The sequence below is a fragment of the Heliangelus exortis genome, chromosome 8, assembly GCF_036169615.1.
Source record: "Heliangelus exortis chromosome 8, bHelExo1.hap1, whole genome shotgun sequence".
NCBI lineage: Eukaryota > Metazoa > Chordata > Aves > Apodiformes > Trochilidae > Heliangelus > Heliangelus exortis.
Window position 1 is genome coordinate 22,903,924 of NC_092429.1, and position 26,666 is coordinate 22,930,589.

Consider the following 26,666-nt stretch of genomic DNA (forward strand, 5'->3'; position numbering starts at 1 on the left):
TTCTTTATAGTATTTTTAAACTTAGAATGAATACACATGTAATGCTCACTTTCTTTCACAGAAGTATGTAGAAAGACAGCATACTAACTTTTATTTATGGTTCTTTTTCAGAAGAGTCTTTGGGATACTATAAAAAAGAAAAATGCTTCAGAAACGTTTGCTTCAAAGAAAGTTAAAAAAAGTACTTCAGATGCTAAAAGTGTTAATAAAACCTTCCAAGTTTGCCAGAAGGTGGATAGACTTAGAAGCCCACTTCAGCCATGTGAAAATCAGAACACAGGACAAAATAGTCAGTCCCCAGGAAATGACTCACTTCTTGACTCTGAAAATAAATTGCCTCTTTCTCCTATTTCACCAGTGCTAGAGGAACAGCATAACACTGTTTGCACACCACTTGCAATGAGAAGATCGACTACATACTTTGATATTGCTGTACCTGTAAATGAAGAGTTATTGCCTGAAATAGACAGTTGTAATGTCAAGAAATTTGCTAATGAGCACAATGAATTAAAATCTGAAAGTGCATACACTTCTACTGGATTAGCACCACTGCCAGTTTCAAACAATGAAGTAATTCTTAATTGCACACTTTCTCCAGTTAGCACTCCAGAGCACTCAGGATCTGTGCCTGCTTTAAGTACAAGGAGAATTTTAAGTCCAGATTCTTTTGTAAATGGCAATTATCAAGTGGATATAGATATGTTAGAGCAGCCTGTTCCAATTTTGTCACCTGATCAGTTTGTAAAAGACAGCTTGTCAAATAAGGAAACAAAGACTTCTAAACCTGAGGCAGCTTTAATATCATCTAGTACAGAGACTTATGTTGTAAAGAGATTCCTACCCTCAAAATGGAAAAAAAATGAAGAGGTAGGGACAAAAACACATGTTAGTATAGAAGACAACTTAAATGAAGCCTTTGAGGTGCATACTGTAGAGTCACAGGAACTTCGTTGTAACAAACCTGCAGAAACTGAGGAACTTCAAGCTTGCAGTTCTCAGAGAGAAGAAACCAAACCAAAAAAGCGTCCAGTTCTTTCTGCCACTGTCATAAAAAATAAGGCTCCTGCTGCTGAAGAAAAAAGAACGGAAACTCTCCAGCCAAAATCTAAAAAATGCCTTAGTAAAGCAATTAGAGAATGTGCTAATGTGGTGCCTGTACTTACAAAAGCAGAGATGTCTAAATACCTTCCAGTTATAGGGCCCATTTCAGCTGAAAACAAGTGCCACAATGACAAAATAAATCCATCTCCTACTGGATCAACTTTGTGTCGGAAGAGGAAAAGTGAAACCCATGTAGAAATTGGCAGATTGACAGCTCCAGTGGATGTGGAAGAAGTGGAAAGAAAACGAACCTTTACATCTAGAGGGGACAATAAAATGTGTTCTGCTGTGAGACCCTCAGCCTCCAAACCCACAAACAGAGAGAGAGTGGGGCAGAGGAAGAGAGCAGGTGAGCAGTGTTCCCTTTGTTTACCACTTTCTGAAAGATGCATTTGATGATGATATTTGTATAGCAAACTGAACTGCCTTGCAACAGTCAGGAATATTTCATATCCCTGAAATGTGGGCCTTTGCAACTTGTCAGGTATTATCTGTATTTTAAAAATTTGAAAACTAGCTTAAACTTTCAGATGTTTAATTTGATTCAAAACAACTTTTTTCATAATGTGTCCTGCCCTAGGTGATCCTGCTTTTGTAGAGGGGTTGGACTAGGTGATCTCTAGAGGTCCCTTCCAACCCCTAACAACATTCTATGATTCTATGAAAGTATCTGTCAGTTCTCCAGCAAAACCCTTGTTTTGTAATTAAAATTTAATAGGAACTCATTGCATGAGATTTCTGTGATATGTACACATGTTACTGTGAATATTTTATTCCATTGATATGGTCACATATTTCCAAAAATCTAGTTCTGAGGTCTCATTCTTGCTGCCTACTTTTTTACTGTCTGTAATTAGCTGGTTTTCAGCCTTAAGCACATCTTTCTGCCTTTTTAGTCATCAGTGTTTTGTTGCTGGAAGATTAGCAGAAGCTGACTTCCTGTATTTCAATGTATTTTGGGTTTCCTAAAGATTCAGTTCCCATATGTGCTCTGGAATAGAGAAAGAATGAGGGCCTGTAACTGAAAGAAGCATTTAATTTCCAGAATCTTCATGAAGTCCCAGCAATTTAACTAATAGTAAAAACTATACATGGCTTTCAGATCAAAGTTCAAGTGATGTGTTCTGTGAGCTAGATTTCATTTGAGTCTTTCAATAAAGCACTTGGATTTTAAGATAGTCTACATAAAAACATGACACAATCCCAGTGTTAGTGTGCAGTAGGAAAAGCTGTGTTATCCACTGGGTTGTTTCTGTTCATCATTAGGGTAAGGTTAGATGAGCTGGAGAATGAAATAGTCTGTGAACCCAAAATTACTTTGGTATCTCCTAATCCTAGTTGTAAAATGCAAAAATGATGACATCTTTGATTTATGTTCTTGAGAAATATAACCTGTTATTCTTTTAATTGCATAGACATTGTCTCTAGGCTTCAAAAAGAAAAATCATATTTCATTTCTAAAAGTTATCTCTTGAAATGCCCATCATCAATTTAATTTACTTTATTAAGATATATCAGAATGTATTTAAAATTTATTAGAAGAGTATGAGAAATTGGAATTACATCCTTACTTCTTTAGAAGTGACTGTTTTATGAAAAACATTACCTAACCTAAGCAGGAGAGTACAACCTGTAATTTCTGGTCTCTTTTGTTTCTGAAGTACTACCTTGTCAGGGATTGTCAGACAGCAACTATAGCCCATCTGCAACAACATGCATTTGTAATCCTTTATTTGGTGTTTTATATGTTGAGAGTACCTTGATGCCTAAGCTAACACAAGGCAGGCTAACTCTGAAATGAGTATCAATGTAGTGTGCCATTTAATTGGGAAGAGGTGAGTCTCACACCCTTTAAAATCACACCTCTTACCCTGGTGCTCATAAAATACACACTTGCACATGTTCTAATGAATGTTTTTACCAGTAAGTTTTTAGCCATTTGGTAAGGAATTGCAAACAGTAGGGTTCCTGAGTGTATGGAAAAAATGTGAAGTACAGTAGCTCTTGTTCACTATTTACTATTTTCCCCTTTTGACCAGTGAAACTGCTTTGCTTAAGTGTTTCCATCAATATGAGAATCCTACTATTTGTATGGATTTATGGGGAATTACTCCTGTTCCATGCTTTCTAAGTGATATAAGCTTTTATGTGTGAACTTTAACTGACACATTTGTTGTTGATATTTGTGTATTAATGCTTGCAGGTTCTTCACTTCATAAAGCATCTAAAACCACCAACAGAATTAGTAAACCCATTCCTGGATTGGCTCAGTCTCACCTGACATTTATGAAACCCCTGAAAACAGGTAGGCAGACTTCTAGTATTCAGTGACTGGATGTCACAACTGCTGTACTGCCTGGGATTGGTAAAACCCAACTGGTTAGAGCTGAGATGAAATAGAAGGTTGTACCTACAATGAATCACTGTCTGATAGAAAGATATATGTAAACTTTCATATTCCATTTGGACTACTTAAAAGAAAATTAGATGAAACAGATGGCCAGCTGAAGGTAAACATAATTTTCCTTCAGGTTTGCTTGTAAGTGTAAAAGCTACATTACAGGTACATTTCACCTGACTGTTTGTTTATCAGTGAAGTACCTCTTCCATATTTGATAACATTTTGATACAACAGAATACCTAAGAAGAGGAAACATTTTACCAAAAAGATGCTGATCTCAGATTGCTAATGATATTAAGTTGATCTGATCAGAAAAATGCAACTATAAAATTAGTCTTTCTAGATGTAATCCAACTCAGCTTGGTTGTCTCCCAGAATGTGCATTGCAAATAGCATGGGTTCTAGAAATCTTGTCTTTCTTCTAGTGCTTTAATAACTTAATCTATGTTTTGTGACTGAAATTTATTTAATGATGACTGATGCAAGTCACTCTGAAGATTCTAACCATCTGCTTTTTTATGCTGTACTGCTAAATGAAGTTGAAAACTTTAACCTTTCCACAATAAAGTGCACATTGGTTATCAAACTTTATTTATTTATCTATCTATTTATTTATTTAATTAAGTCATCCCTAGGCACCCAATGCCTTTTGCTGCTAAAAACATGTTTTATGATGAACGCTGGAAGGAGAAGCAGCAACGAGGTTTCACCTGGTGGTTAAATTTTGTCCTTACCCCTGATGACTTCAGCGTAAAAACAAACACCTCAGAAGGTAAGAATGCAAGAATTTTCACTGATTTTTAATATTCTTAAACTTACATGATGTGATTTATTAATAATTAATGAATAGTGGTACTAGCTTAACCCAGCTAGTCCCTACTTGTTGCTTTAGTTTGTATAGCATTAAGCTCTAGGTAAGAGTAGATTTTTGGTTTTTAATTTTTATGTATCATCTGTGTTGCCTTTTTCAGCCTTTAACTTAATGCCATGCTAATCATCAACCCAATATTTGGTAATGTGTTTCAGTGGTTGTTATTGCTAGAAAATGGACACTATGCCCAAGCAAATCCATTCTCACATTGAAGACACCACTGCTCATCCCAGCAGAATTTTATAACTATCTAATCCTTTTCAGGATTAGACTTTTCAGAGTCATATTTTCCCCTTGTGATAAGTGTGGATGGCACACTTGTTGACACCAAGCACAGCATACTGCACACCTGAATGGGAAGTGTGCTGTGCAGTAGGAAATAGATAACAGAGTGTGTGGCTGTGCCAATCCTCTATGACAGTCAAGTAGGGAATGCCTTAAAAACATTACAGCTGTCACTTTACTGAAATGATGGTAACATACTTTTTCCTTGATCTTTAGCTTCAATCTAAAAAATATAAGGTGGTAAAATTAATTACTTACTAGTGCCACTAATGAAATCAGTGTCATCATATTTCATATTTGACCAGTATACATGTACTTGGCAATATATGCTTTGTGCAACAGCTGATCAGCTTCCTGAGGAATGAAATCATCAGTCAGAAGGCAAATAACAAATGTTATTTACATAACAAATATATAACATAACAAAATGTTTATATAACATATCAAATGTTAGGGGAAACAAAACCAGGTGGGCAAAGCTACATTTATTCCAGATGTAAAAGGTTACTTTTTGTGTGTTTAAATAGTAAATGCAGCTGCTCTTATCTTGGGAGAAGAGAACCATCATAAAACCAGTATTCCCAAAGCACCAACAAAGGATGAAGCCTCTCTAAAAGCTTACACAGCTCATCGTAAGCTGAATAAGCTACGGCGCGATGCTTGCCGTTTGTTTACGTCTGAGCCAATGGTAAAGGCTATCAAGAAACTGGAAGTTGAGATTGAAACTAAACGTCTGCTAGTTCGTAGAGATAGACATCTCTGGAAAGATTTAGGTAAGGATACTAACACTTTGCATCCTCTAGTTTCTTTTAAGTAGAAGAAGCGCTGTTCAAACCCCAAATTAATTTAACCGAAAATTGGTCGATATAAAATTTTTCAGTAATATGATGTGTTTGCATGATGCTCTCTTGTAGGAGAGAGGCAGAAAATCCTTAACTGGCTTTTGTCTTACAACCCCTTGTGGCTGCGTATAGGCCTGGAGGTAAGTGCCCAATTAATTGTCTATAATCAAAGTTTAAAGGGCATCTGGCAATTTTCTTTTTGTAGGGGAGGTTTCCGTTTTCTGTGTACTTCCTGTTACAATAGTGCAGGTAGGTTCAATTCAGTTATAGAATGCTTACATCCCTTTATCCCTTTTAAATTATTACAACACACTTTCTTTAAAAAAGTGCTTACCTTATTAAAAAGAAAAACATTTAATTGAGGAAAGTTTAAGTTAACTCCTTGACCAATACCACAAAAGTAGTTTCCTATCAGTTCCACTCTTTACAAAACTAGAAGAAAACGAGGTTATCTTAAGGAAGTTCCTGACTGATTTCTCAGATGCAGATGACTTACACATGTCTTGAAATGAAACTGGATGTTCTGAAAGCTGCTTTAGTTTTATCCTTCAGTATCTGATTTAAAGGAGTAGCTGATTTTTGGAGACTGATTACCATTTATTGCTTCAGATTTTCAGTAATTGAAAAAAGACATTCTGGTAGTTTTTGAGATAATTTTTAATGTTTCTGCTTTTTCTCTCCTCCTTTCATAACAGACTGTTTATGGAGAACTGATACCTCTGGAGAGTAACAGTGATGTTACAGGTTTAGCAATTTTTATCCTTAATCGCTTGCTTTGGAACCCTGACATTGCAGCTGAATACAGACATCCCACTGTGCCTCACCTCTATCGAGAAGGTAACTCCTACTCCTTTTGGAGCAGGTTATTTGTAGCACTTAATTTTTGAACTAGCACTTAATGACTTCTATCTTTTTAGGTCATGAAGAAGCTTTGTCAAAATTCACACTGAAAAAATTGCTCCTGTTAGTTTGCTTTTTGGATTGTGCCAAACAGTCCAGAATGATTGATCACGACCCTTGTCTCTTTTGTAAGGATGCAGAGTTCAAGGTAAGAGAGTTGTGGTTTGGTGTCTCTCTCCAACATGGTACTACACCTCAACAGAGATAATATCTGTATTTTTTATTCTTTTTTTATCTCACTATGTACTTTTCATTAAAAAGTTTTGACCTTTTGCAGGAACATTATTGCCATATCATCTCATGGTCAGGTAAAGAAATTCCCAAGAAAATTTTGAGGTGGTGGTCCTGGAGGAAGGAGTTTGTTATCATGTGTTATTTGGCTTCCCCCTCTCAAGCTAAGCTTCCTCACTATTTTAAAATACCACTCTTGTGCCCTGCAGCTGATTTTAAACTGCAGCTCAATTTGGGCTTTTCTCTTTGGTGGGTTTTTTTTGTTTTTGGTTTTTTTTTGCTGTTTTGTTGTGATAAGAAAGACTAGACAGCATATGTCTTACAAAGGCTTTGATTGACAAGTTATGTTCCAATAAAATCACTTCTTTCAGACTGAGAAAAAAAGTATTCCCGAAGCTGGTGGTGCTTTCAGGGAAATGGTAACCACATACAGTAAAACTAAGCTGCGTGAGTTGGCTGAACTATTTATTTTTTTTTTTTAAGCCTAAAAACTGAAATTTTAAGTAAGGTAAGGAAATAAACAATGCGATTTGGGGAGCAAGGGATGAAAATTGTATTCTTATTGACAAATATACTGCAATGCTAAGAGCTTTTAATTTTTTTTTTATCTTTCAGGCTAGCAAAGAGCTTCTGCTTGCATTTTCTCGAGACTTCCTTAGTGGTGAAGGTGACCTTTCCCGCCACCTTGGCTTCCTAGGACTGCCTGTCAGTCATATTCAAACTCCACTTGATGAATTTGATTTTGCTGTCACCAATCTGGCTGTGGACTTGCAGTGTGGCATTCGTCTTGTGTGGGTTGATAGAGAATAATTTTCAGCTCTTTATTTTCCTTTGTATAATACTTAATGCTAAGGCATTAACCTGTGAAATTCCCTTTGTTAGGAGAACAATGGAACTTCTCACCAAAAACTGGAATCTTTCAAAACAACTGAGAGTTCCTGCAATAAGTCGTCTACAGAAGATGCATAATGTTGACATTGCTCTTAATGTCCTTAAAGAACGAGGGATTCACTTGAAAGATGAAAGTGGTAAGGCCTAGAAATCAGGGTTATTCTAAGTGCATCAGAGGATTAGTGCACACTAATTCCTTGTTTTGTTTGATAGGTGCTTCAATTGACTCCAGAGATATTGTGGATAGACACAGAGAAAAAACATTAGCACTCCTGTGGAAAATTGTCTTTGCCTTCCAGGTATTATTCAATTATTTTTTTTTTTATTTGGTACTAATTACAAATGAGATATAGTGAAAACATTAGTCTTTTAGGAGCATTTGTTGTCTGTGAAAGCCTCTACTAATCAAAATTTCAACTATGAAATTAATTCTTTTGTATGTGAAGTGCCTTGAAGGCTTGACTTAAATCTGCTAACTGTTCTCTAACAATACAGTGCAGAAGACATTTTAACTGCTTTTCCTTGTATACATTCATACAAGTTTTTGAAAAAAAATTAAACTTTTGGGATTATGCTGTATGGTAAGAGAGTTGATACTTAATAGTAAAATAAAATTGGTCTCAAAATGCTCTAACTAATTGAAAAGGACATTTTGAAGTTAAACTGATAGGCAATAAGCAGAGTAAGCTCTGAAGCTGTAGCTCTTCTCCTTTTTGCCATGTAACTGAAATGGTCAATTTGAAGAAACATTCTTGAAATAAGAATGTTTGAAATAAAAATTGCTACAATGGCATTTTAAAGCCACTGGAAAAAATTGGCTGAGGAAGCAAAAATAATTTTCTTAAGGCTGTTTTAAGAGTTAACTTGAGTAAGTATCCAGCTGGCAAATCCAGTTGGAACGAATGAAGTATTAAAGGTAAAACAAGATACAAGTTGAAGTGGAATTGCATCACTAAGTAGTCAGGAATATAAGTACAATTAACTATATCTAAAGGAAACACTATAGCCACCAAATTATCAGAGAGCTGGAAAACATAATAAGCATCAAATGTGACTATTTTCTTATTTAACTGGTGTTACAGTATTGAGTAGTTGCCTTCCTCCAGTTAGTTTTCCTGTATGCATGTATTACAGTTGCATTGCTTTTGATTAAAGAAATAATTTCACTGAACAATGGCTCTTCAAAGTACTGCGTCCATCTGCTTGACATGTCAGGCTGGTAGTGACATAAATAATGTGGGTTTTTTTCCTTCCTAATAGGTGGATGTTTTTCTTAGTGTGGAACAGTTAAAAGAAGAAATTGAGTTTTTAAAGAATGCACACATGAGAAAAACACGGTTGGGTGCTCTAAAGACTTTTCCAAGTTGTTTTAGTGTACAAGAAGATCATAGCAGTAGCTCCTCATCTCCAAGTTACAGTGAAAATGTGAAGCTGCTGATGACATGGGTTAATGCTGTTTGTGCATTTTATGATATTAAGGTAAACAGTTTTGTGTACATTTTGCCCAATACATCCTTTGCAGTCATAAGATTGCTTATGCATAAAACAGAATTCTTCAAATTATCCAATACGTAGTAGCAGCCAGTGGTAATTAGTTTAATATATTCTTCTGGACTTTGTTTAATCTGATTTGAAATAACCATCTTTCTGTGGATTTAGCTGTAACTCTCTTTTTAAACAAATTTGAACAAAAGGATCTCCCATTGCAGTTTGTCTTATGCATAAAAATTCCTTTCAAAAATACATCTTTGCTGGAATATAGGATTGCTTGAGGGTTGTTTGTCTGATGTTTTTTTAATGAACTTATATCCTAAAAGTATTTGTGCATAAAAGCTTTACTATATCTACAAATTATGAGAATTAAGCTATATTTGGGTCAAGTGGTATTCCTTTCCTCTCCCTTAAAGAGATGTTTAGGAGGGACATGTCATTAATTCCACCTAAGAAGAGAAGAGAGACATGTCTCTGCTCAGAATACAGTCACACCTGCTATTTTTTTTTCTAAGTGTAAAATAAAACACTTCTGCACTTCTCTAAGTTCAAAACTTAGTTCTGCTCCGAACACCTAGTGTAAAGGTCTCTAGAGAAGTTAATGAGGATCCTTAAAAGTTTCTTCTGGAGATTCACTGTATGGTGATTCACATCTTTGTTTCTGCTTTCTCACAACTGTATGTCATTGTACAGTAAATGTTGAAAGGCAGCACTACTTTCATATATTTTTTGTTCAAAAAAACCTGTGCTTAGTCACTTCCAGAAGTACAAGACCACAATTTTTGTCTGTTTAACTCGTAACAAAATTTCAAGGAACTTACTGTATTTTTTTTTAACAGGTGGACAATTTCACAGTGTGTTTCTCAGATGGTAGAGTCTTGTGTCATTTGATCCATCATTATCATCCATGCTATGTGCCTTTGGAAGCTGTTTGCCAACGTACAACTCAAACAGTGGAATGCTCAAGAACTTACACAGTGGGACTAAATTCTTCCTCCTCATCCTCTTCAGAATCTGATACTTCTCTAAATGTTATGGAAAGAATGTTTGACCAAAGTGAGTTTTTACCCACAGCTTTTGACCCTCCTGTTAAATCTGTTTCTTTTATGTACAGTTTGATTTGACAAACATTTTCTCTTTGCAAAGCTGTCCCTGCCTCAGTCCTGTACAAGGAACTCTTGGACAATGAAAGGAAAAACTTCCAGCTGATCAATGCTGCAGTTTCTGATTTAGGTGGAATACCAGCAATGATTCATCACTCAGACATGTCAAATACAATTCCTGATGAAAAGGTAAGCTGCCTTTAGAGTTGATGTAAAGATCTGAACATGTCCAGCTCTTCCATACAGCCCTTAACTTGCAGTGTTTTGTTTCTCTAGGTCGTTATTACCTACCTCTCATTTCTCTGTTCGCGCCTTCTGGATCTTCGTCAGGAAGCTCGAGCTGCTCGAGTAATTCAGTCTGCTTGGAGGAATCACAGGCTGAAAAGGGAACTGAAACTTTCTCAGGTACTCCTGTGCAATAGTCACAGACTCAACTTTGAGAAATAATAACTAAAAGTTGTAAATTCACAATGTAGAATATACAGATTTGTTGGAATGATACTGACATTTGAGTCAGTGAGTACAATTTTTACTGTAAAAATACATGGCCTTCTTGGTAGTTTAATCTGCTACAAAAATATTACAATGGCTATTCTGAAGTACTTACATTTATTAAAAAGCTGCTGTTTTTTATTTTCTTATTAAAGCACATCACCCCTTAAGCCCTTTTCCCTGTTTTTCAAATATAAAATAGTTGTGGTGGTTCCTTAACACAAAAAAGAGGGTAGTTAATTTTTAATTCCTATTAATGACTAAAAGATGAAATGAGTAATCAAATTTCTTCTTGGGTTTCCCAATTTTGTTCAGGAGCTAAAATACACCAGTGTTTTGATTTGAGTTGCATGAGTTCTAATATTTTGTGTCGTGCTTTTCTGGTAGTTATACCAGATCTTGTGATGATTTTAAAACACTAACAATAATAAATGCCACTGCTGTATCCAAATGAGACACATATTGTTGGAACAGTGTTCAAGTGAAATTTTCTAAGAATCTATGGTGTAGAAGGGGGCAGAAGTTATGTTTATTAATGTAGATTTTTTTAATCTCAGGTTTCTTTCTAAAATTGCACAGTAATAATGATGACGATAAAACATCCCCTTTATAACTGATTTTAAATAACTAATAGCAAAAATTGGGGGGGGTGGAGAGGGGAATCAATACCAACACCTATAAACATTGTACTGATTATTTTTTTTCATCTTACAATGTGCACATAGGTACTTTTCTCTCCAGTAGGGTAGGTTAGGAGTAGGCTTCATACAAGATGATTTACATATTGTCATGTTAAATTTGCTTCTTGCTTTTTTTTCTTTAATGTACATCAGTTCCTGTGATGTACTACAGTCTCTGGGTTACTATAAAAATGCAGGTTGGCATGTGCCAATAAAACTTTGGGCTGGATGGGTGTGAGCTGGTATGACTGTCTTTTTATTCTTGTTGTTTAAATATACCTGGAAAGCATTCTGGTGTGTCTCATTAGTAAGGGTATTTTAAATTTATGAATGAGAACTAATATTGAGGCTTACAAAAGGGTTGCTTAGGAATGCTGAAAAACTGACCAACAAAGAGGAAGAACTATGAAGGTGGGAGGATGCAGATTTAAGTGATATCACCCTTTTACAAAAAACTCTGTGCTGAAATAAATGTTCTGTCTAAAATATGCTCCTTTACTAGAGTGAAAAAAAGCTGTGGTATCTAGCAAGCCTAATTTTTAGAAGATTACTTTAGATAATTATTTTAATTTATCAAAAATTTGAGTGAAAATTCAAATCCTAACCATTCAGTTGAAATTCACTTTGTAGGAAAGAGACAGAGCTGCTCGGATAATTCAAAAATCTGCAATAAACTTCTTGTCTCGTCGGCGTATCATGAAAAAAAGGAATGCAGCAGTTTTGATTCAGAAGTACTGGAGAAGGTACTTAGCCAGGACTATTTTTTTAAATCTGAAAAGGACAAAACTGTTGGAAACCAGAAGAAAAGCTGCAACGGTCATTCAGGTAATATGATTTAAAGTGAGATTACACAAGAAGGAAACCCTTTGAGACCTTGCTTGGGATAATTTGTTCTGCTTGCAGAACAAACAGAAAATTTAATACTTACCTCTCAGCCCCTTTTGAGATGTTTTGGTAGCTTTCTTCAGGGAGAAATGGTAATGTGCTATTGAATCAATAATTGGTGAATATTTTGTTACACAATAAACATTGAAACAGTGGGCCTTAAACCAGTCAATATAATGACTGATCAGATTGTTTTGGCTTGCCTCGTTGCAGCTTCTGAACATTATTGCAGAATCCCCCCCCCCCCAAAATAATGATCAGATTACTCTTCTGGTGTTATGACATGTTCAGAATGGCAGACAGGAGTTTCTAGTTGGTAGTTGGGCAGTTCATTCAGTTTCACAAGACAATTTCCCATCTATTACCAAAAGCAAAATATTAGATTCCTAAGACCTTTTGGAACAGAGATTAAAGAATCACTGATTTATCAAGTAGTTTGAAAGGGAATCTTTTGGAAATTGGAAATGCTTTTAAAAAGCAGTGATTCAAGCATTTAGTTTTGGGTTTTGTTTTTATTTTATTTAGTTACCTGGATTTGTCTTTGTAGGGATTGAATAGGAATAAAAAAATCTTAAGTCTGGGGTTGGTAGTTCTCAAATGTATGCTTAACTCAAGATATCATGAAGAAAATGCTAAATATTTTGGTTTTCTCTGCAGGCTTATTGGAGGAGACACTCTGCTAGGAAAAAGTATTTACAGCTGAGATACTATGTTATCTTTGTACAAGCAAGGATAAGGATGCTGAGGTGTGTTGCTGCATATAAAAAAACTGTTTGGGCTACTGTTACAATTCAGAGATGGCTGCGTGCATCTAAGCTGGCAAAAAACGATCGTCAAAGATATGAAATCTTAAAGTCTTCAGCACTTACTATTCAGTCTGCTTTCAGAAGATGGAGAAAACACAAAATTCAGCAGAAAATCAAAGCAGCTTTAGTGCTTCAGACTTACTTCCGAAAATGGCAGTCTTCAAAACTGGCTGAAAGAAGAGGGGCTGCCCTTCTCCTGCAGTCTTGGTACAGGATGCACAGAGATCAGAAACAGTATCTACACATTAAGAAAAGTGTTATCAAAATTCAGGCTTGGTACAGGTGTCGGCTGGCCAGACGTGTTTACCTGGAACAAAGGGCAAAAGTAGTGACAATTCAGCTGTATTACAGAGCTTATAAACTAGGAAAGACTGAAAGAGAGTTCTACCTGCAAAAGCGTGCAGCAGTGCTAGTTCTCCAAGCTGCTTTTAGAGGTATGAGAGCACGTGAACTGTACAGACAAACAAAAGCAGCTCGTGTTGTTCAATCGCTGTGGAGAATGAAAAGAGAGAAACTAAGATTTCTGCAATTAAAAAAAGCTGCTGTTACGTTGCAGTCACACGTGAGAAAATACCAACAAGTGAAAAGATACAAAGAGATGAAAAATGCTGCCTCTGTGATTCAAAGTCGGTACAGGGAGTTCATCACTTGTAAAAAAGCAGCTGCTGCTTTCCAGAGGATGCGTCTGGCTGCTGTTGTCCTACAGTCTGCCTACAGAGGAATGAAAGCTAGGAAGGAAGCTCACATACTGAGGTCTGTGATCAAAATTCAGTCGAGTTACCGTGCTTATGTTGCCCGGAAGAGATTTAAAAACTTGAAAGATGCCACAGTGAAGATTCAAGCTTTTGTAAAGATGAGGCAAGCACGTAAGCATTACTGTGCATTAAAGGAGGCAACACTTTATGTCCAGCGAAGGTATCGATCTCATAGACATGCTCTTCAGCTCAAAGAAGATTATAGGAAACTGAAAGGAGCTTGCATAAGAATTCAAGCTGTGGGTCGAGGCTATCTTGTCAGGAAACAAATGCAAAGATGGAAGGAGGCTGCAGTGTTCCTCCAGGCATGCTATAGAATGAGGAGGGACAGGCAACGTTACTTAAGCATCTATAGTGCTGCAGTGGTCATTCAAAAGCATTATCGTGCACACAAAAAGCAACTGTGTCAGAGGCAGAAGTTCTTGCAAGTTAAAAAGGCAGCTGTGTGTTTGCAGGCAGCCTACAGGGGTTATCAAGCACGCAAAAAGCTTAAACTTGAACACAGAGCTGCTGTTAAAATTCAGACTGCTTTTAGAGCTCATGCTGCAAGGATGAAATATAAAGCATTGGTTCAGGCCTCTGTAGTGATTCAGAGGTGGTACAGAGCTTGTAAGACTGGTAAGAGACAAAGACTGGATTTCTTGAGGACAAAAGTAGCAGTGATTTCTTTACAGGCAGCATTTCGTGGCTGGAAGGTACGAAAGCAGATTCAAAGACAATGTGTAGCTGCTATTAAGATACAGTCTGCCTTCAGAAAATTCTCAGCTCTGAAAAAATTCAGAATTATGAAGCATGCTGTGCTAACTATCCAAAAGCATTACAGAGCCAGTGTTCTAGCCCAGGAACAACGGCAAGAATATGTTCAGCTGCGTAACTCTGTAGTGCATCTTCAGGCAGTATGGAGGGGGAAAACTGTGAGAAAAACAATTCAAAAACAGCATAATCTTGCAACAATTATTCAGTCCTACTATAGAATGCATGTAAATCAACAAAAATATAGGAAACTAAGACAAGCCACTATAGTGATTCAGAAGTACTTCAGAGCTTACTGTATGAAAAAAAACCAGCGTGCAGTTTATCTAAAAACGAAGGCAGCTGTGCTAGTCTTGCAGTCTGCTTACCGTGGGATGACTGTGAGGAAACAATTGAACAAGTTGAACAAAGCTGCTGCAACTATACAAGCTGCCTTCAGGTCTTACTTGGTCAAAAAGGACTATGAAAGACTTAGATCTGCAGCTATAGTAGTCCAAAGGCATTATCGTGCAGTTACCTGTGCTAAATGCCAAAAGCAGAAATATTTGGCTTTAAAAAAAGCCACAATCAAAATGCAGGCAATTTATAGGGGTGTAAGAGTTAGACAACAACTTCACATTATGCATCAGGCAGCTGTTTGTATCCAAGCCACTTTTAGGATGCATCGCATGACCCTAAAATATCACACAATGAGAAGGGCAGCAATTGTAATTCAAAGGCAATACAGAGCATTTTGTTTAGGCAGAGTACAACGTAAAAAGTACTTGGAACTGAAGAAGTCTGCTATTATCCTTCAGTCTACCTTTAGAGGCATGAAGGTCAGACAAAACTTAAAAGTTATGCATCAGTCAGCAGCAAAAATACAGTCTTATTATCGAATGCACAAACAACAGAAGGATTTCAGAAAACTGTTGCTGGCAACGAGGCGCATTCAGCGGTGGTTCCGTGCTTGTAAGGAGAGAGATGTACAAGTTCACAACTATATGATTATGAAAAGTGCTGCACTTCATATCCAGGCTGCATTCCGTGGAATGAAAACAAGAAGACTTGTCAGAACTATGAATGAATCAGCTAGAGTTATTCAAAGAAGGTTTAGAACTTTTGTCAAAAGAAAGCATTTTCTTTCCCTTAAGACTGCTGCTATTGTAATTCAAAGAAAATACAGAGCAACAAAACTAGCAAAAATCCAACGTCAGCAATATCTCTGTTTCCTTAATGCTGCTGTTACCATACAGTCTGCATATAGAGGCTTTGTAGTAAGAAAAAAAATACAGCAGATGCATCAAGCTGCTACAGTTATTCAAGCAATGTTAAGAATGCGTAAAAGTTACATTTCTTACCAAGCTGTGAGGCTTGCTTCAGTAGTCATACAGCAACGTTATCGTGCTTACAGGGAAGGGAAGCGTGTGAGAGAAAGATACTTAAAGCTGTACAATTCTGCTGTAGCTCTTCAGGCTGCCTATAGAGGAATGAAAACAAGACGTTTCTTGAAGAGAAGACACGAGGCAGCACTTACAGTACAGAAAAACTACCGAATGTATAGGCAGTACCAACATTATAGAAAAGTTCAGTGGGCAACCCAGCTCATACAGAAGAGATACAGAGCCAATAACCTGAGGAAAATTGCAGTACAACATTACTCTTCATTAAAGAAAGCTGCCATTTGTATTCAGAAGGCTTTTCGAGACATGCGGGCAAAAAAGCAACGTCAAGAATTGCACCGTGCTGCTATTATTGTTCAGAAAAATTTTAAAGCTTTTAGAGAACGTCAGCGATATCTCTCCCTTAAAGCAGCTGCTCTTGTCTTTCAGAAAAGATACAGAGCTTTGGTTCTGTCAAGACAGTGTGCTTCAGAGTATCTTTCTCTTCGCAGAGCAGCTATTCAAATACAGGCTGTGTACAGAGGTATCAGAGTACGGAAGGATATTGAGCATATGCACTTAGCTGCTAGCACGATACAGTCAGCCTACAAAATGCACAGGAACAGGCACTCCTATCAAAATATGAGAACTGCAACTATTGTTATACAGAACTATTATCGATCCTATGTTAAAGGAAAGAGTCAACGAAAGAAATACCTGATGATGAAGAGGTCTGCTCTTGTTATTCAAGCATCATATAGAGGCATGAAGCAACGACAGAAACTGAAAATCATGCATGTGTCAGCAACTGTGATACAGTCCAGTTTCCGCATGTACATACAACACAGACGTTACAAACAGTTGTGCTGGGCTGTTGGAGTGATACAGCAAAGGTTCAGAGGTAAAATAGCAAAAGAAGCTGACATGCAAAACTATGCAAAAATTAAAAAAGCTGTCATTTGCCTTCAATCCTCTTTTCGTGCTAAAAAAGCTAGGCAGCTGTATAAAGCTAACGTTGCTGCACGGCGCATACAATCGTTCTTAAAAATGTGCATAGAGAGGAGGCATTTTCTTGAAAAGAAAGCAGCAGCAATAATGATCCAGTCTATGTTCCGAGGCCAAAGAGCAAGGAGTCACTATAAATTGATTCAGCGTTCAGCACTTGCTATTCAGAGGTGGTACAGAGCATGTCAGAGGGCTCGTTTACAGCAAGCAGAGTATTCTGCTCAAAGACGAGCAATAGTAATTATTCAGTCTGCCTTCCGTGGTATGAAAGCCAGAAAAACAGCAAGACAAATAAAAGCTGCAAGAAAGATTCAGTCTTTTCTTCAAATGGCTCTGCAACGTAGAAAATATATTCACCTCAGAACAGCAGCTATTACATTACAAGCATATTACTTAATGCATAAAACTAAATCACAGTATATAAGGTACAAAAAAGCAGCAGTTGTCTTACAACGATGGTACCGCTCCCACTTGAAGGTGAAACACCAACGAGCAACTTACTTACAAACCCGGAGGAACATTATCCTTCTGCAGGCTACAGTCAGAGGATTCATTGAAAAGAAGAAGTTTCACAAAATTAAAGAAGCTACAATAAGAATTCAGGTACTTTTGAATCTTTTTTTTTTTTCCCCTCTTCTAAAGCTTACTGCTCTCTGTAGTATACTACATGGCAGGTGTATAAAGTTTTACTACCACAGTGCACAGAAGTAAGTCTCAGCTCTATGTTGTCTTTGCTCAATGAAATACTCATCTTAAAAGTAACATTTTCTTCTTGTTTCTCCTCTGGAATTTTACTACTTCAACTGAGTTCTGATACTTGTGTGTGTTTCTGTAGTTCTTCCAAGAATATACTTGTCCTAAGTGGCTTTCACCTGTATAAATATCAGTAGCTTAATGGCTGCTGTGGGGCTTTTTTTGTTTGGTTGGTTTTTTTGATTGAAGGTAGAATGAAAGATGTCTTGATGTGTTGAAATGAGTGGGCACTGGTATTGGTATAGAGTGGCAAAAAAGGCATGACTGCAGTCTTTAAGAGTCATAGTGAAGAACACATGTAAATAAAACAGTAGTTTTTTTAGGTTGATTAAATGGCTCTAAACTAATTCGAATACCTAGCTAACATTTTGAAGATGAAGGGTGAAATTACATTCTTATTTTACTGTTCAGCTGGTACCTTGAGCAGTGCCACATGAAACTTCATGTGAAACTGTATCTGTGATTTCTCAGAGGTATTATAGGAAGTGGGAAGTATTTAGTTAGATGGTTTTTTTCTTCCAGTGGTGGTCAGCAAGAAATAATGAGGAGTGTTCGTCTCCATGTAGCAAGCTAAATATCCACCTAGTGTGGGTTCTGAGAAGCTTAGAAGACCCTGAAGCCCATTTTCAAATTTTTATTTTTTTGTTGAGGGGGAAGGGGAAGATATATTTCCTCCTTTAAATTAGTTATGCTTTGTATGTAGTAGAAATATGCTTTTTAAAAAAAATTCTTCTGGGTAAATGTTTATGGACTGGAACAATGTCCCCAGGGACGTGTTCACAGCACCAAGCCTGCTGGAGTTCAAGAAGCATTTAGATGATGCTCTGAGGCACATGTTGTGATTTTGGGGTGCCTTACACAGGGACAGGAGTTGGACTTGATGATCCTGATGGGTCCCTTCCAACTCAGCAGATTCTATGATTCTATTTCTACCTGTGGTGGCCTCGTTATCTTTATTCCAAGGGAAGGAGTTTCTCTTCAGGGCATTATTGGAATGAAAGGAATTATTTTCCCACCATATCAGGGAAGAAAGGGAAATAAATAATATCTAATTACTTAAGTTGCTATGACTATCTTGTTGGAGGGCCATGTACTTTACTTAACAGGTAACTTAAGAAAGAGGTATGCCTTCCTCACCTCAGTTTTTCAGGGTGTGGAGTTGCAGCAGCTTAGTTATTTCTGAATGTTTAACATTTATACCCTGAACAATTGCTTTTCTTAAAAGGTAGAAGAACATAATTTAATGGCAAGTCAGCCATATATTTATTTATATTGTTTTTCTAACAAGCCAGTCAGTACGGCTGTACTTAAAAATATGCAAGTATCTTTCCAGGCAATATCATGTAAGTGATGAAATATTCAAGATTGTCTTTTTCCTTTAAGGCATTTTTTCGTGGGTTTATTCAGAGACAGAAATACCTTCAGTACAAGTTTTCTGCTGTGGTAATACAGCAGCACTACCGAGCCCATCAGATAAGAAAAATGGAACAACAAAGATACCATCAAATGAAAAGAGCTGCCATAAGAATTCAGGTAATCCTAGGTTGTGGTTTTTTGTTGGGTTTTGTTGTTGTTGTTCTCTAATCTCTCTTGTATTTGTTTCTTAGTGTCATAAATATTTTTACATACATTAAAGACTGTGGCATTTGTGGTATTTCCCAGAATGCGTTTTGGTAGCTTTAGAAAACATTTTCTAGACATGAGTTTGTAATACTGTGGAGATAGATAAGAATCTTTAAAGCTTTTCATGCTAATGTGACTTTTCCCCCTGAACTTTTGTTACATTAAATAAATAAGCAAAAAATTAATGTTTTAATTTTTTTTCTTCCTATGTATTGCATAGGCATCATATAGAGGATATAAAGCCAGGCAATGGGTGAACAAAATGAGAGCAGCACAAGTAATTCAAGCCTGGTTTCGAGGCTGCAGAGCACGGAAGGAATATGCATCTGTGGTAAAAGCTACACGAGTCATTCAGAGCCACTTCAGAAGAAAACAGCAGCAGACATGGTAATACTGAGTGTGATATCAATTTCTCTACTTCTAAAAGCCTTTATTATGTAATTCTGTAGTACTCTGTTGCACTGTGGCAAATGCCTCCAGAACCTCTGGCTCTGACCCTGCAGCATCTATGTAACATGCATGAACATAATCTTGATAGTGCAGATAGCATTTTTCTTTTGCACAAGACTTTTCTTATGTGTAAATGTTTTTCTAGACTGGAAGATACCTCACAAACTTAAATATCACTTAATTGGGATCTAGAGAGATTAGGCCTTGATCTTTTTTTCACCTGACATTTTAACAGGAGGGATATTGTGAATATTGTTAAAATCCCAGCATACAACTGCTATTTTATTATAATGCATAATGGCATAGTTAAACTTCTTTGTGTTTACTTTGCTGTGAGATGATATTACTATAAATGCTGTACTAGAACAGCCTGGTAGCCCATCTCATTCAGAACTGTGTCTTCAGACTAGCAGCAGAAAATGCTGGTTAGGGAAATTATGCTGGTTAGTGCATTAACCTGACCACTTTATCAGGTCGTCCCTAACATCCATGCTTGTAAGATAATGGACACTAGAACTTGTATCCTTGCCTTGTCCTCTTATTATCTTTTATGGACCTGTTGTATGTCACAACCTGTCTAATGCCTTTTAAACTGCTATCCCACTTCTCAGCCTCCTTAGGAAGTGAGTTCTGGAAGTAATTAATGTGGGGAAAAAGAAAGTTGAGTTTTTCAGTCAACATTGCTGGCTACCCCTGGGTACTAACCTTCTGAGATTTGTTTGATGACACCTGTGCTTTCTCAAAATCTATCTTAATCATTTTGTAAACCATTGCTGTTTTCTTACTGTAAAAATGCAAGTGTTCTCAACTTTTGGAAAAAATGCATTTCCATGTCAGGTTTTTGAAAACGAAGTTCTCTGCACTTACCATTCAGAGAAGATGGAGAGCAACACTTACTGCACGAATGATTCGATACCAGTTTCTGGCAACTAAGAATGCTGCAGTTAAGATCCAGAAGGCATATAGACAGTACAGGGCCAGAAGACTTTTAAGAAAGGTATGTTTTCACTTGTACTGTGTCATGGCTGTTATAAAAGTTTTCAATGTATTTGAGTGGTTTTTGTCATCAGCCAAATATAGAAAAAAAACCCGATTGGTCCAGAACAATTATTGAGATCAGGACTGTTCAATCTTCAAAATACAACAAGTTTGATTCTTGTTTTCCAACAGTTCCAATTACCCCTGTCTACAGTGATAAGATAAAATGTAAGATTATTGGCTTTATTTCTTACAAAGGATTAAGTTAAATTGCCCATGTTGTGAAAGTGAATTTTTATATAAAATAGTACAGCATGAGTTTCTTTATTTCCTTTTTTGTTTTTATTCTTTTTCTTATGATGGAAAAAACAACCAAAAACTGAAATAAAAATATATATTGGTCATGACAGGAAAGAAAAAACAGGTTAATTATCAGTGTCTTTGATATCTTTTACAGAAACTTCAAGCTGTATGTGTGATCCAAAAAGCATACAGAGGTTTCAAGGCAAGAAGGAAACTTGCTCAACAAAAAGCTGCTGCTGTAATTATCCAGAAACATCTGAGGGCTTGGCAGGAAGGCAGGCTTCAATTTATGAAATACAACAGAACTAGAGGAGCTGTCATTAAATTGCAGGCATTTATACGGGGTTATTTAGTCAGAAAAAAGGTTGGTATACTTAAAACTATACTTTTGATGTCAAGTATCTCTAGGGTTGTTTTAGCATTAATTCTGCCTGGCAAGAAAAGAAAAACCCTATCACTTGCTGAACTCAACTGCTTGTTGACTGCTTTGAGAATTGGGTGTGTAAGGATATATTGAATACAGTTTCCCCATTTTCTCACAGTCATTTAGTACTAAAATAGGTTTTTGTCATTGGGTGTTTTTTTATCTTCTCAGATCTTTGTGGCTTACCTATAACTGAGACTTAAACACATGCTTACAATGAAACTCTTCTCTGCCATGTATTAATGTTGTTAACATTTTTGGCACTTAGCACTTCTCTGTGTTATTGTTTAGAGACCTAGTACAGAAGAAAGGTAGCTTACTTAGTTTTGAGGTAATGACTTCAGAGTCAGTTCTTCAGCATTCAATGTTATATTGCTTTGTGCTACAGTGTCTGCATAGATGATCAGCTGCCTCTGAGTATGAAAATTAATGATGTTCCTTGTTTTGCTTTTCTTTTACAGATTTCAGAAGAGAAACAAAAGAGGAAGCTACTTCATTTTACATCAGCTGCATATCACCATATCTCTGCAATTAAAATTCAAAGGGCTTATAGGATTCACCTCATCTTAAAGCTTGCACAAAACCAGATTTTATCTGTTCTTAAAATACAGGTTAGTCTAATTAGGTATGAATGATTTTTGTGTAACAAAGTCTAATTTCTTGTCAGCTAAGGTGTAGCACCAAGACACTGTAGTTCCTTCACTTGGGAAAATAAAGCTAAATTATGGAGACTATGGTTTATTAAATAATGCTACTCATACCCAGCTGAGCATAATAAGTGGATCTCAGCAGGCTCTGGAGGCTTAAGCACTTTAAAGCTGAGGATGGATGGGAAAGTTTATTTCCTTCAGACCCTCAGTCTTGTTAAAGGAATCTGAGTGCTGTCTTAGCCCATTTCTTTATATCCTACTGGAAGCAGGAAAAGTCAGACACCTGTAAGGCTTGTAACTGAGGAGCGTCCAACATTCCCCTGTGATGCAGTGATTTGTTTGGTGAGATGTTTCCAACCTGCCAGTCATACCAGACCCTGTGTAATTTGCAGCATTTTTAACATAACCATCTTTAACTTCTCTAAAAGCAAGATCAAAAATCATGTCTGTATTGCAGCACTGCCTATTAGTAAAAGTTATGGTCAGTTTGGAGAGATGCAGATTAGCTTAACCCAAATAATGGAAGGTCAGCATTAGATAAATGGAGAGACTGAAACAAGAGCCCTGAAATAGGTGTTCAATAGTCAAGAATCCTAGGGCAAGCTTTGCCCTACTACTCCTCCATAAATACAATTCTGTTACCTCTGCCCATAAGTTCTATTCTCTAAAAGCAAGAGTGAAAGGTAGGAAAAATGTTTTTTTTTTTTCCTAAGGTTTGGCACACAGTAAAATAGCAGGAAGAAACAGAGCTGGGGAATGAGAAAAGTGGAGTAGTGGACATACTTAAAAGCCAGCCAAGAAAAAGAAAACTCCTAGGTGGGAGTAACACCAGACACAAGTATAAAGTGGGAGAGGAGTGGCTGGAGAGCAGACCTGAAGAAAGGGATCTGAAGGTGCTGGTTGGCAGCAGGCTCAGTGTGAGCCAGCAGTGCTCAGGCAGCCAAGAGGGCAACAACCAGCACCCTGGGGTTCATCACACACAGCATGACAAGCCAGTCAAATTCAGTGATTATCCCACAGTATTCAGCACTGATGTGGCCTCACCTTGGATGCTGTGTCTGGTTGCAGGCCCCACAGTTTCAGAAGGATGTTCAGATCTTTGCAGGGAACAGCAATGCTGGTTCAGTGGCTGGAAGGAATGAGGAGCAGCTGAGGAATTTGAGTTTCTGCTTTTGGAGAAAAGGAGGCTGAGAGGCAACCTTATTGCTCTTTGCAGCTTCCTGAGGGGACATGAAAAGGGAGATGCTGATCTCCCAGTTATCCAGTGATTGGACAAGTGTGAATAGTTAAAAGCTGCACAAGGGAAGGTTTTGACTGGATGTAAAGAATCATTTCTTTCCAAACAAGGTGTTCAAACAGTGGAACAGGCTTCCTGGACAAGGGGGTTGATGCCCCAAGCCTGTCAGTGTTCAAGAGGCATCTGGATAATGCCCTTAATAAAATGCACTGACTTTTGTTCAGCCCTGAACTGGGCTGGCAGTTGGACCAGATCTACACTAGTCCATTGTAGGGCATTTCCAATTGAAAATAGTTGTCAAGTCTATATAGAGAATGCTTCTCTAACTGCTCCTAATTAAGATTTAATTTTGCAGTCTCACATTTCAGCTACTCCAAGCATAATCAGAGCTGTGTTGGGGTGGTTATACAAATGCAAGTAATGTTTATAGTGCCTTTATCTGTCAAAGCTCATGTTGTAATAGTTCTTCAGCTTTTATCAATGCTTGTTTAGGATGGGAAACAGGGATTAAAGGAAAAATTCTGAAATAAATAAATAGAAAGATGCTTTAATTTTAAACAGAGATGGTTCCGAGCAAAAATGCAACGAAGGAGATTTCTAAGAGATTATCAAAGAATCATTCAATTACAACGTGTGATTCGAGGCTGGCTAAATCACAGAAGGGGTGCAGCAGCCATCATCCAGAGAAATGCACGAAGATTCCTTGCCTGCAGACGTAAGAGAAGATTTGCAGTTGGAATAATTAAATTTCAGGTAAACAGTTTTTTTAAGGAAGCTACAGTATTATTTTGAATTTTATTTTTTTATCTTTCTCTCGTGGGTTTTTAGGGGATGCTTGTTTACTTTGGCTGAAGACTTCATCAGTTTAATTACAAGCTAAGTCAGCTTCAGTTTAGACTGAAAAAGATCAAAGATAAATGAATGGAGATCATGAAGTAAGAATGAGAATACTCACTGAGGTGACTTATCTGAGAATGTGTGTGGAGTGTATGTGCAAGTTTGCTTTGGTCTTTTGTCTTGAAAACCCAGTATTTGGAAAATTAAACTGAATGGTGATAACTTCAAAATTAATAACCAAGATAAATAAATACTTTGTCAGACTTGTGTCAAACTAATTTGGAACTGTGTGGTAGTGGGAGTACTATTTATTGTCTCTTGTTCACAACTTATGTTCTCTTTGTGAAATTTCTTTTCTTTAGGCATTGTGGAGAGGATATTACTGGAGAAAGACTCATGACACAGCACAAACTAAAGCTTTAAGACGTAGTTTAGAAAAGGCCAATGAAAAGAGCAGAGAAGAAAACAAATTGGGCAACAGAACAGCAATTGCTATTGAATACCTTCTGAAATACAAACATATTTCTTACATTCTTGAGGCATTAAAGCATCTTGGTCAGTATTTCATTTTACTATAACTGATAGATTTCTGTAATTATAGAAAGACTTTTTCAGCAGAGAGGTGTTGGTAATGATATTTAGACTTTCTATGTGATGGTAAAATGGGAATGTGTTAGAAAGTGTAAAGCAGTTTTTTTCCCAGACTGAAATTATTGACTTAGAATAATTGACTAAGAATAATATGAAACTGGCTATGTAGAGAAAAGAAATCTTATATGATTGCTCATATTTCCTGCCAGTCATAGTAATACTATGCCTTAATAAGTCAATTATATTTGCTATCAGTACAAGTTCTCCTTGGATTGTTTTGTCTCCTTAAGTTTTAATCTGGAATAATAAGACTATTGGTTTAGAAATACTTGTTGAAATCAATAATTGCAGGTTTTCTCTCATTTGCAATTAAATTGCTTGAGCTTTGAGCTTCTTTATTACTTTTTTTCCTTAATTACCATAGAGGTGGCTACTAGGCTGTCCCCACTCTGCTGTGAAAGCATGGCCCAGAGCAGAGCAATCTGCACTATTTTTGTTCTGATCCGAAGCTGCAACCGGAGTGTTCCATGCATGGATGTCATCAGATACTCAATTCAGGTTCTGCTTAATGTTTCCAAGGTAACTTAATATTTTCTTACATAGTTTTATACACTGTAGAGTACTTCACTGTAGTATTTATTTATCCACAAAATTTATGAATGAATTTGAAAAAACAAAATTAATAATTCTGGGGAAAAAAACAGTTAATGAGTTCCAGCAATGTTATTTTGAAACCAGTTATCTATTTGTCATAATTATGATTTAATTTTCCTTTGGGCCAAAGAAAATTACTTCCTGGTCCTCAAGTAATCATTTTACTTTTATCTGATTATGTTGCAATGTATTCCATGTATTGCATGAGACTGTAGAAGTGCCTAAAATTGTGCAGGAATGCAAAACTGTAGTACTTTGGATAAGCTATGGAGTTACTTTAAGGTAGAAATATATATGTATACTGTCTACTTTTCTCCAAATCAGGTCATACAACAGACTCTACTTTCACTTAAGCTGCTTCAGTTCTGTAGTAGTACTGTAGTTATCAACTATGGATTGATTGTTGTGGAGTTTTTTACTTTGAAATTTAAAATATTTGGTAAATACAGTTTTTGATCTTGCATCCAGCCTACAGACACTTACATTCAAATTCCTTTATTTTTATTTCAAGGGGGAGGGAGTGGAGGAACCAGCATTTAGACTAAACTTACTTTTCAGTTTCTCTAAATTTATTCTAATTTATTCTTCTATGTTAATAGTAAAGTCAAACTCTATGGGTTTCTAAACAAGAGGGGAAGCATAAAGAGTTGCCTCTTAGTTTGTAAACTGTTAGGATGGTGTAACATACAGAAGTGATTTTTATTACTTGGCTACCTGATCAGGTACAAATTTAATCTGGGGAGAATGTGGATTTTGCTTTTTCTTCTAAACTGAAAGGTATTTAAAAGGTCTTTCTACATATCTGTCTTGTCTCTTTCTTGTACAACAGTATGAAAGAACTACTCAAGCAGTTTATGAAGTAGGAAATTCTATAGATACACTACTAGACCTACTGCAGATGTACAGAGGAAAGGCTGGGGACAAAGTTTCAGAGAAAGGAGGAAGCATTTTCACCAAGACCTGTTGTTTGTTGGCCATCCTTTCAAAGGACTCAAAAAGAGCTTTGGTAAGACATAAATCTTTGGGTTTTAATAACTTGGTTTTATGTGCTTTTCATGCATGTTTGGGTGAAGTTTGTATTTTTTTTTTCTCTCATTCTCTACCTATTATGACTGTGATGCTAATTATAACTAAACTTAATTTTTTTTAAAATGCATTTCTGGATTGTGAAAGCACTCATCATTTTGTGGTTGGATTCTCTGGTCACCTGGAGCTTTCAATAAGACACTGAGGTTTTGTTCTTGCAATCCTTGCAAGATTATGTTATTGCAGTTTGTACTTTCAGGGTTTTAATGGCTTTCTCTGAATTGCTT

At 36.7% G+C, this 26,666-nt stretch overlaps 1 protein-coding gene across 1 annotated transcript in view; it reads left to right on the forward strand.

Moving 5' to 3' along the window:
• ASPM (assembly factor for spindle microtubules) overlaps window positions 1-26,666 on the forward strand; it is a 30,260-nt gene that overhangs the window by 2,390 nt on the left and 1,204 nt on the right. The window contains exons 3-27 of the mRNA XM_071751053.1: window positions 112-1,450; window positions 3,305-3,406; window positions 4,128-4,274; window positions 5,186-5,431; window positions 5,573-5,640; window positions 6,196-6,337; window positions 6,418-6,548; window positions 7,247-7,422; window positions 7,514-7,659; window positions 7,736-7,821; window positions 8,783-9,001; window positions 9,853-10,069; window positions 10,160-10,305; window positions 10,393-10,521; window positions 11,919-12,113; window positions 12,831-17,456; window positions 18,990-19,139; window positions 19,450-19,616; window positions 20,517-20,676; window positions 21,115-21,324; window positions 21,846-21,995; window positions 23,833-24,024; window positions 24,471-24,663; window positions 25,124-25,278; window positions 26,183-26,359. Coding sequence (XP_071607154.1) covers window positions 112-1,450; window positions 3,305-3,406; window positions 4,128-4,274; window positions 5,186-5,431; window positions 5,573-5,640; window positions 6,196-6,337; window positions 6,418-6,548; window positions 7,247-7,422; window positions 7,514-7,659; window positions 7,736-7,821; window positions 8,783-9,001; window positions 9,853-10,069; window positions 10,160-10,305; window positions 10,393-10,521; window positions 11,919-12,113; window positions 12,831-17,456; window positions 18,990-19,139; window positions 19,450-19,616; window positions 20,517-20,676; window positions 21,115-21,324; window positions 21,846-21,995; window positions 23,833-24,024; window positions 24,471-24,663; window positions 25,124-25,278; window positions 26,183-26,359 — 9,669 coding nt within the window. The remainder of the gene's footprint in view (window positions 1-111; window positions 1,451-3,304; window positions 3,407-4,127; window positions 4,275-5,185; window positions 5,432-5,572; window positions 5,641-6,195; window positions 6,338-6,417; window positions 6,549-7,246; window positions 7,423-7,513; window positions 7,660-7,735; window positions 7,822-8,782; window positions 9,002-9,852; window positions 10,070-10,159; window positions 10,306-10,392; window positions 10,522-11,918; window positions 12,114-12,830; window positions 17,457-18,989; window positions 19,140-19,449; window positions 19,617-20,516; window positions 20,677-21,114; window positions 21,325-21,845; window positions 21,996-23,832; window positions 24,025-24,470; window positions 24,664-25,123; window positions 25,279-26,182; window positions 26,360-26,666) is intronic.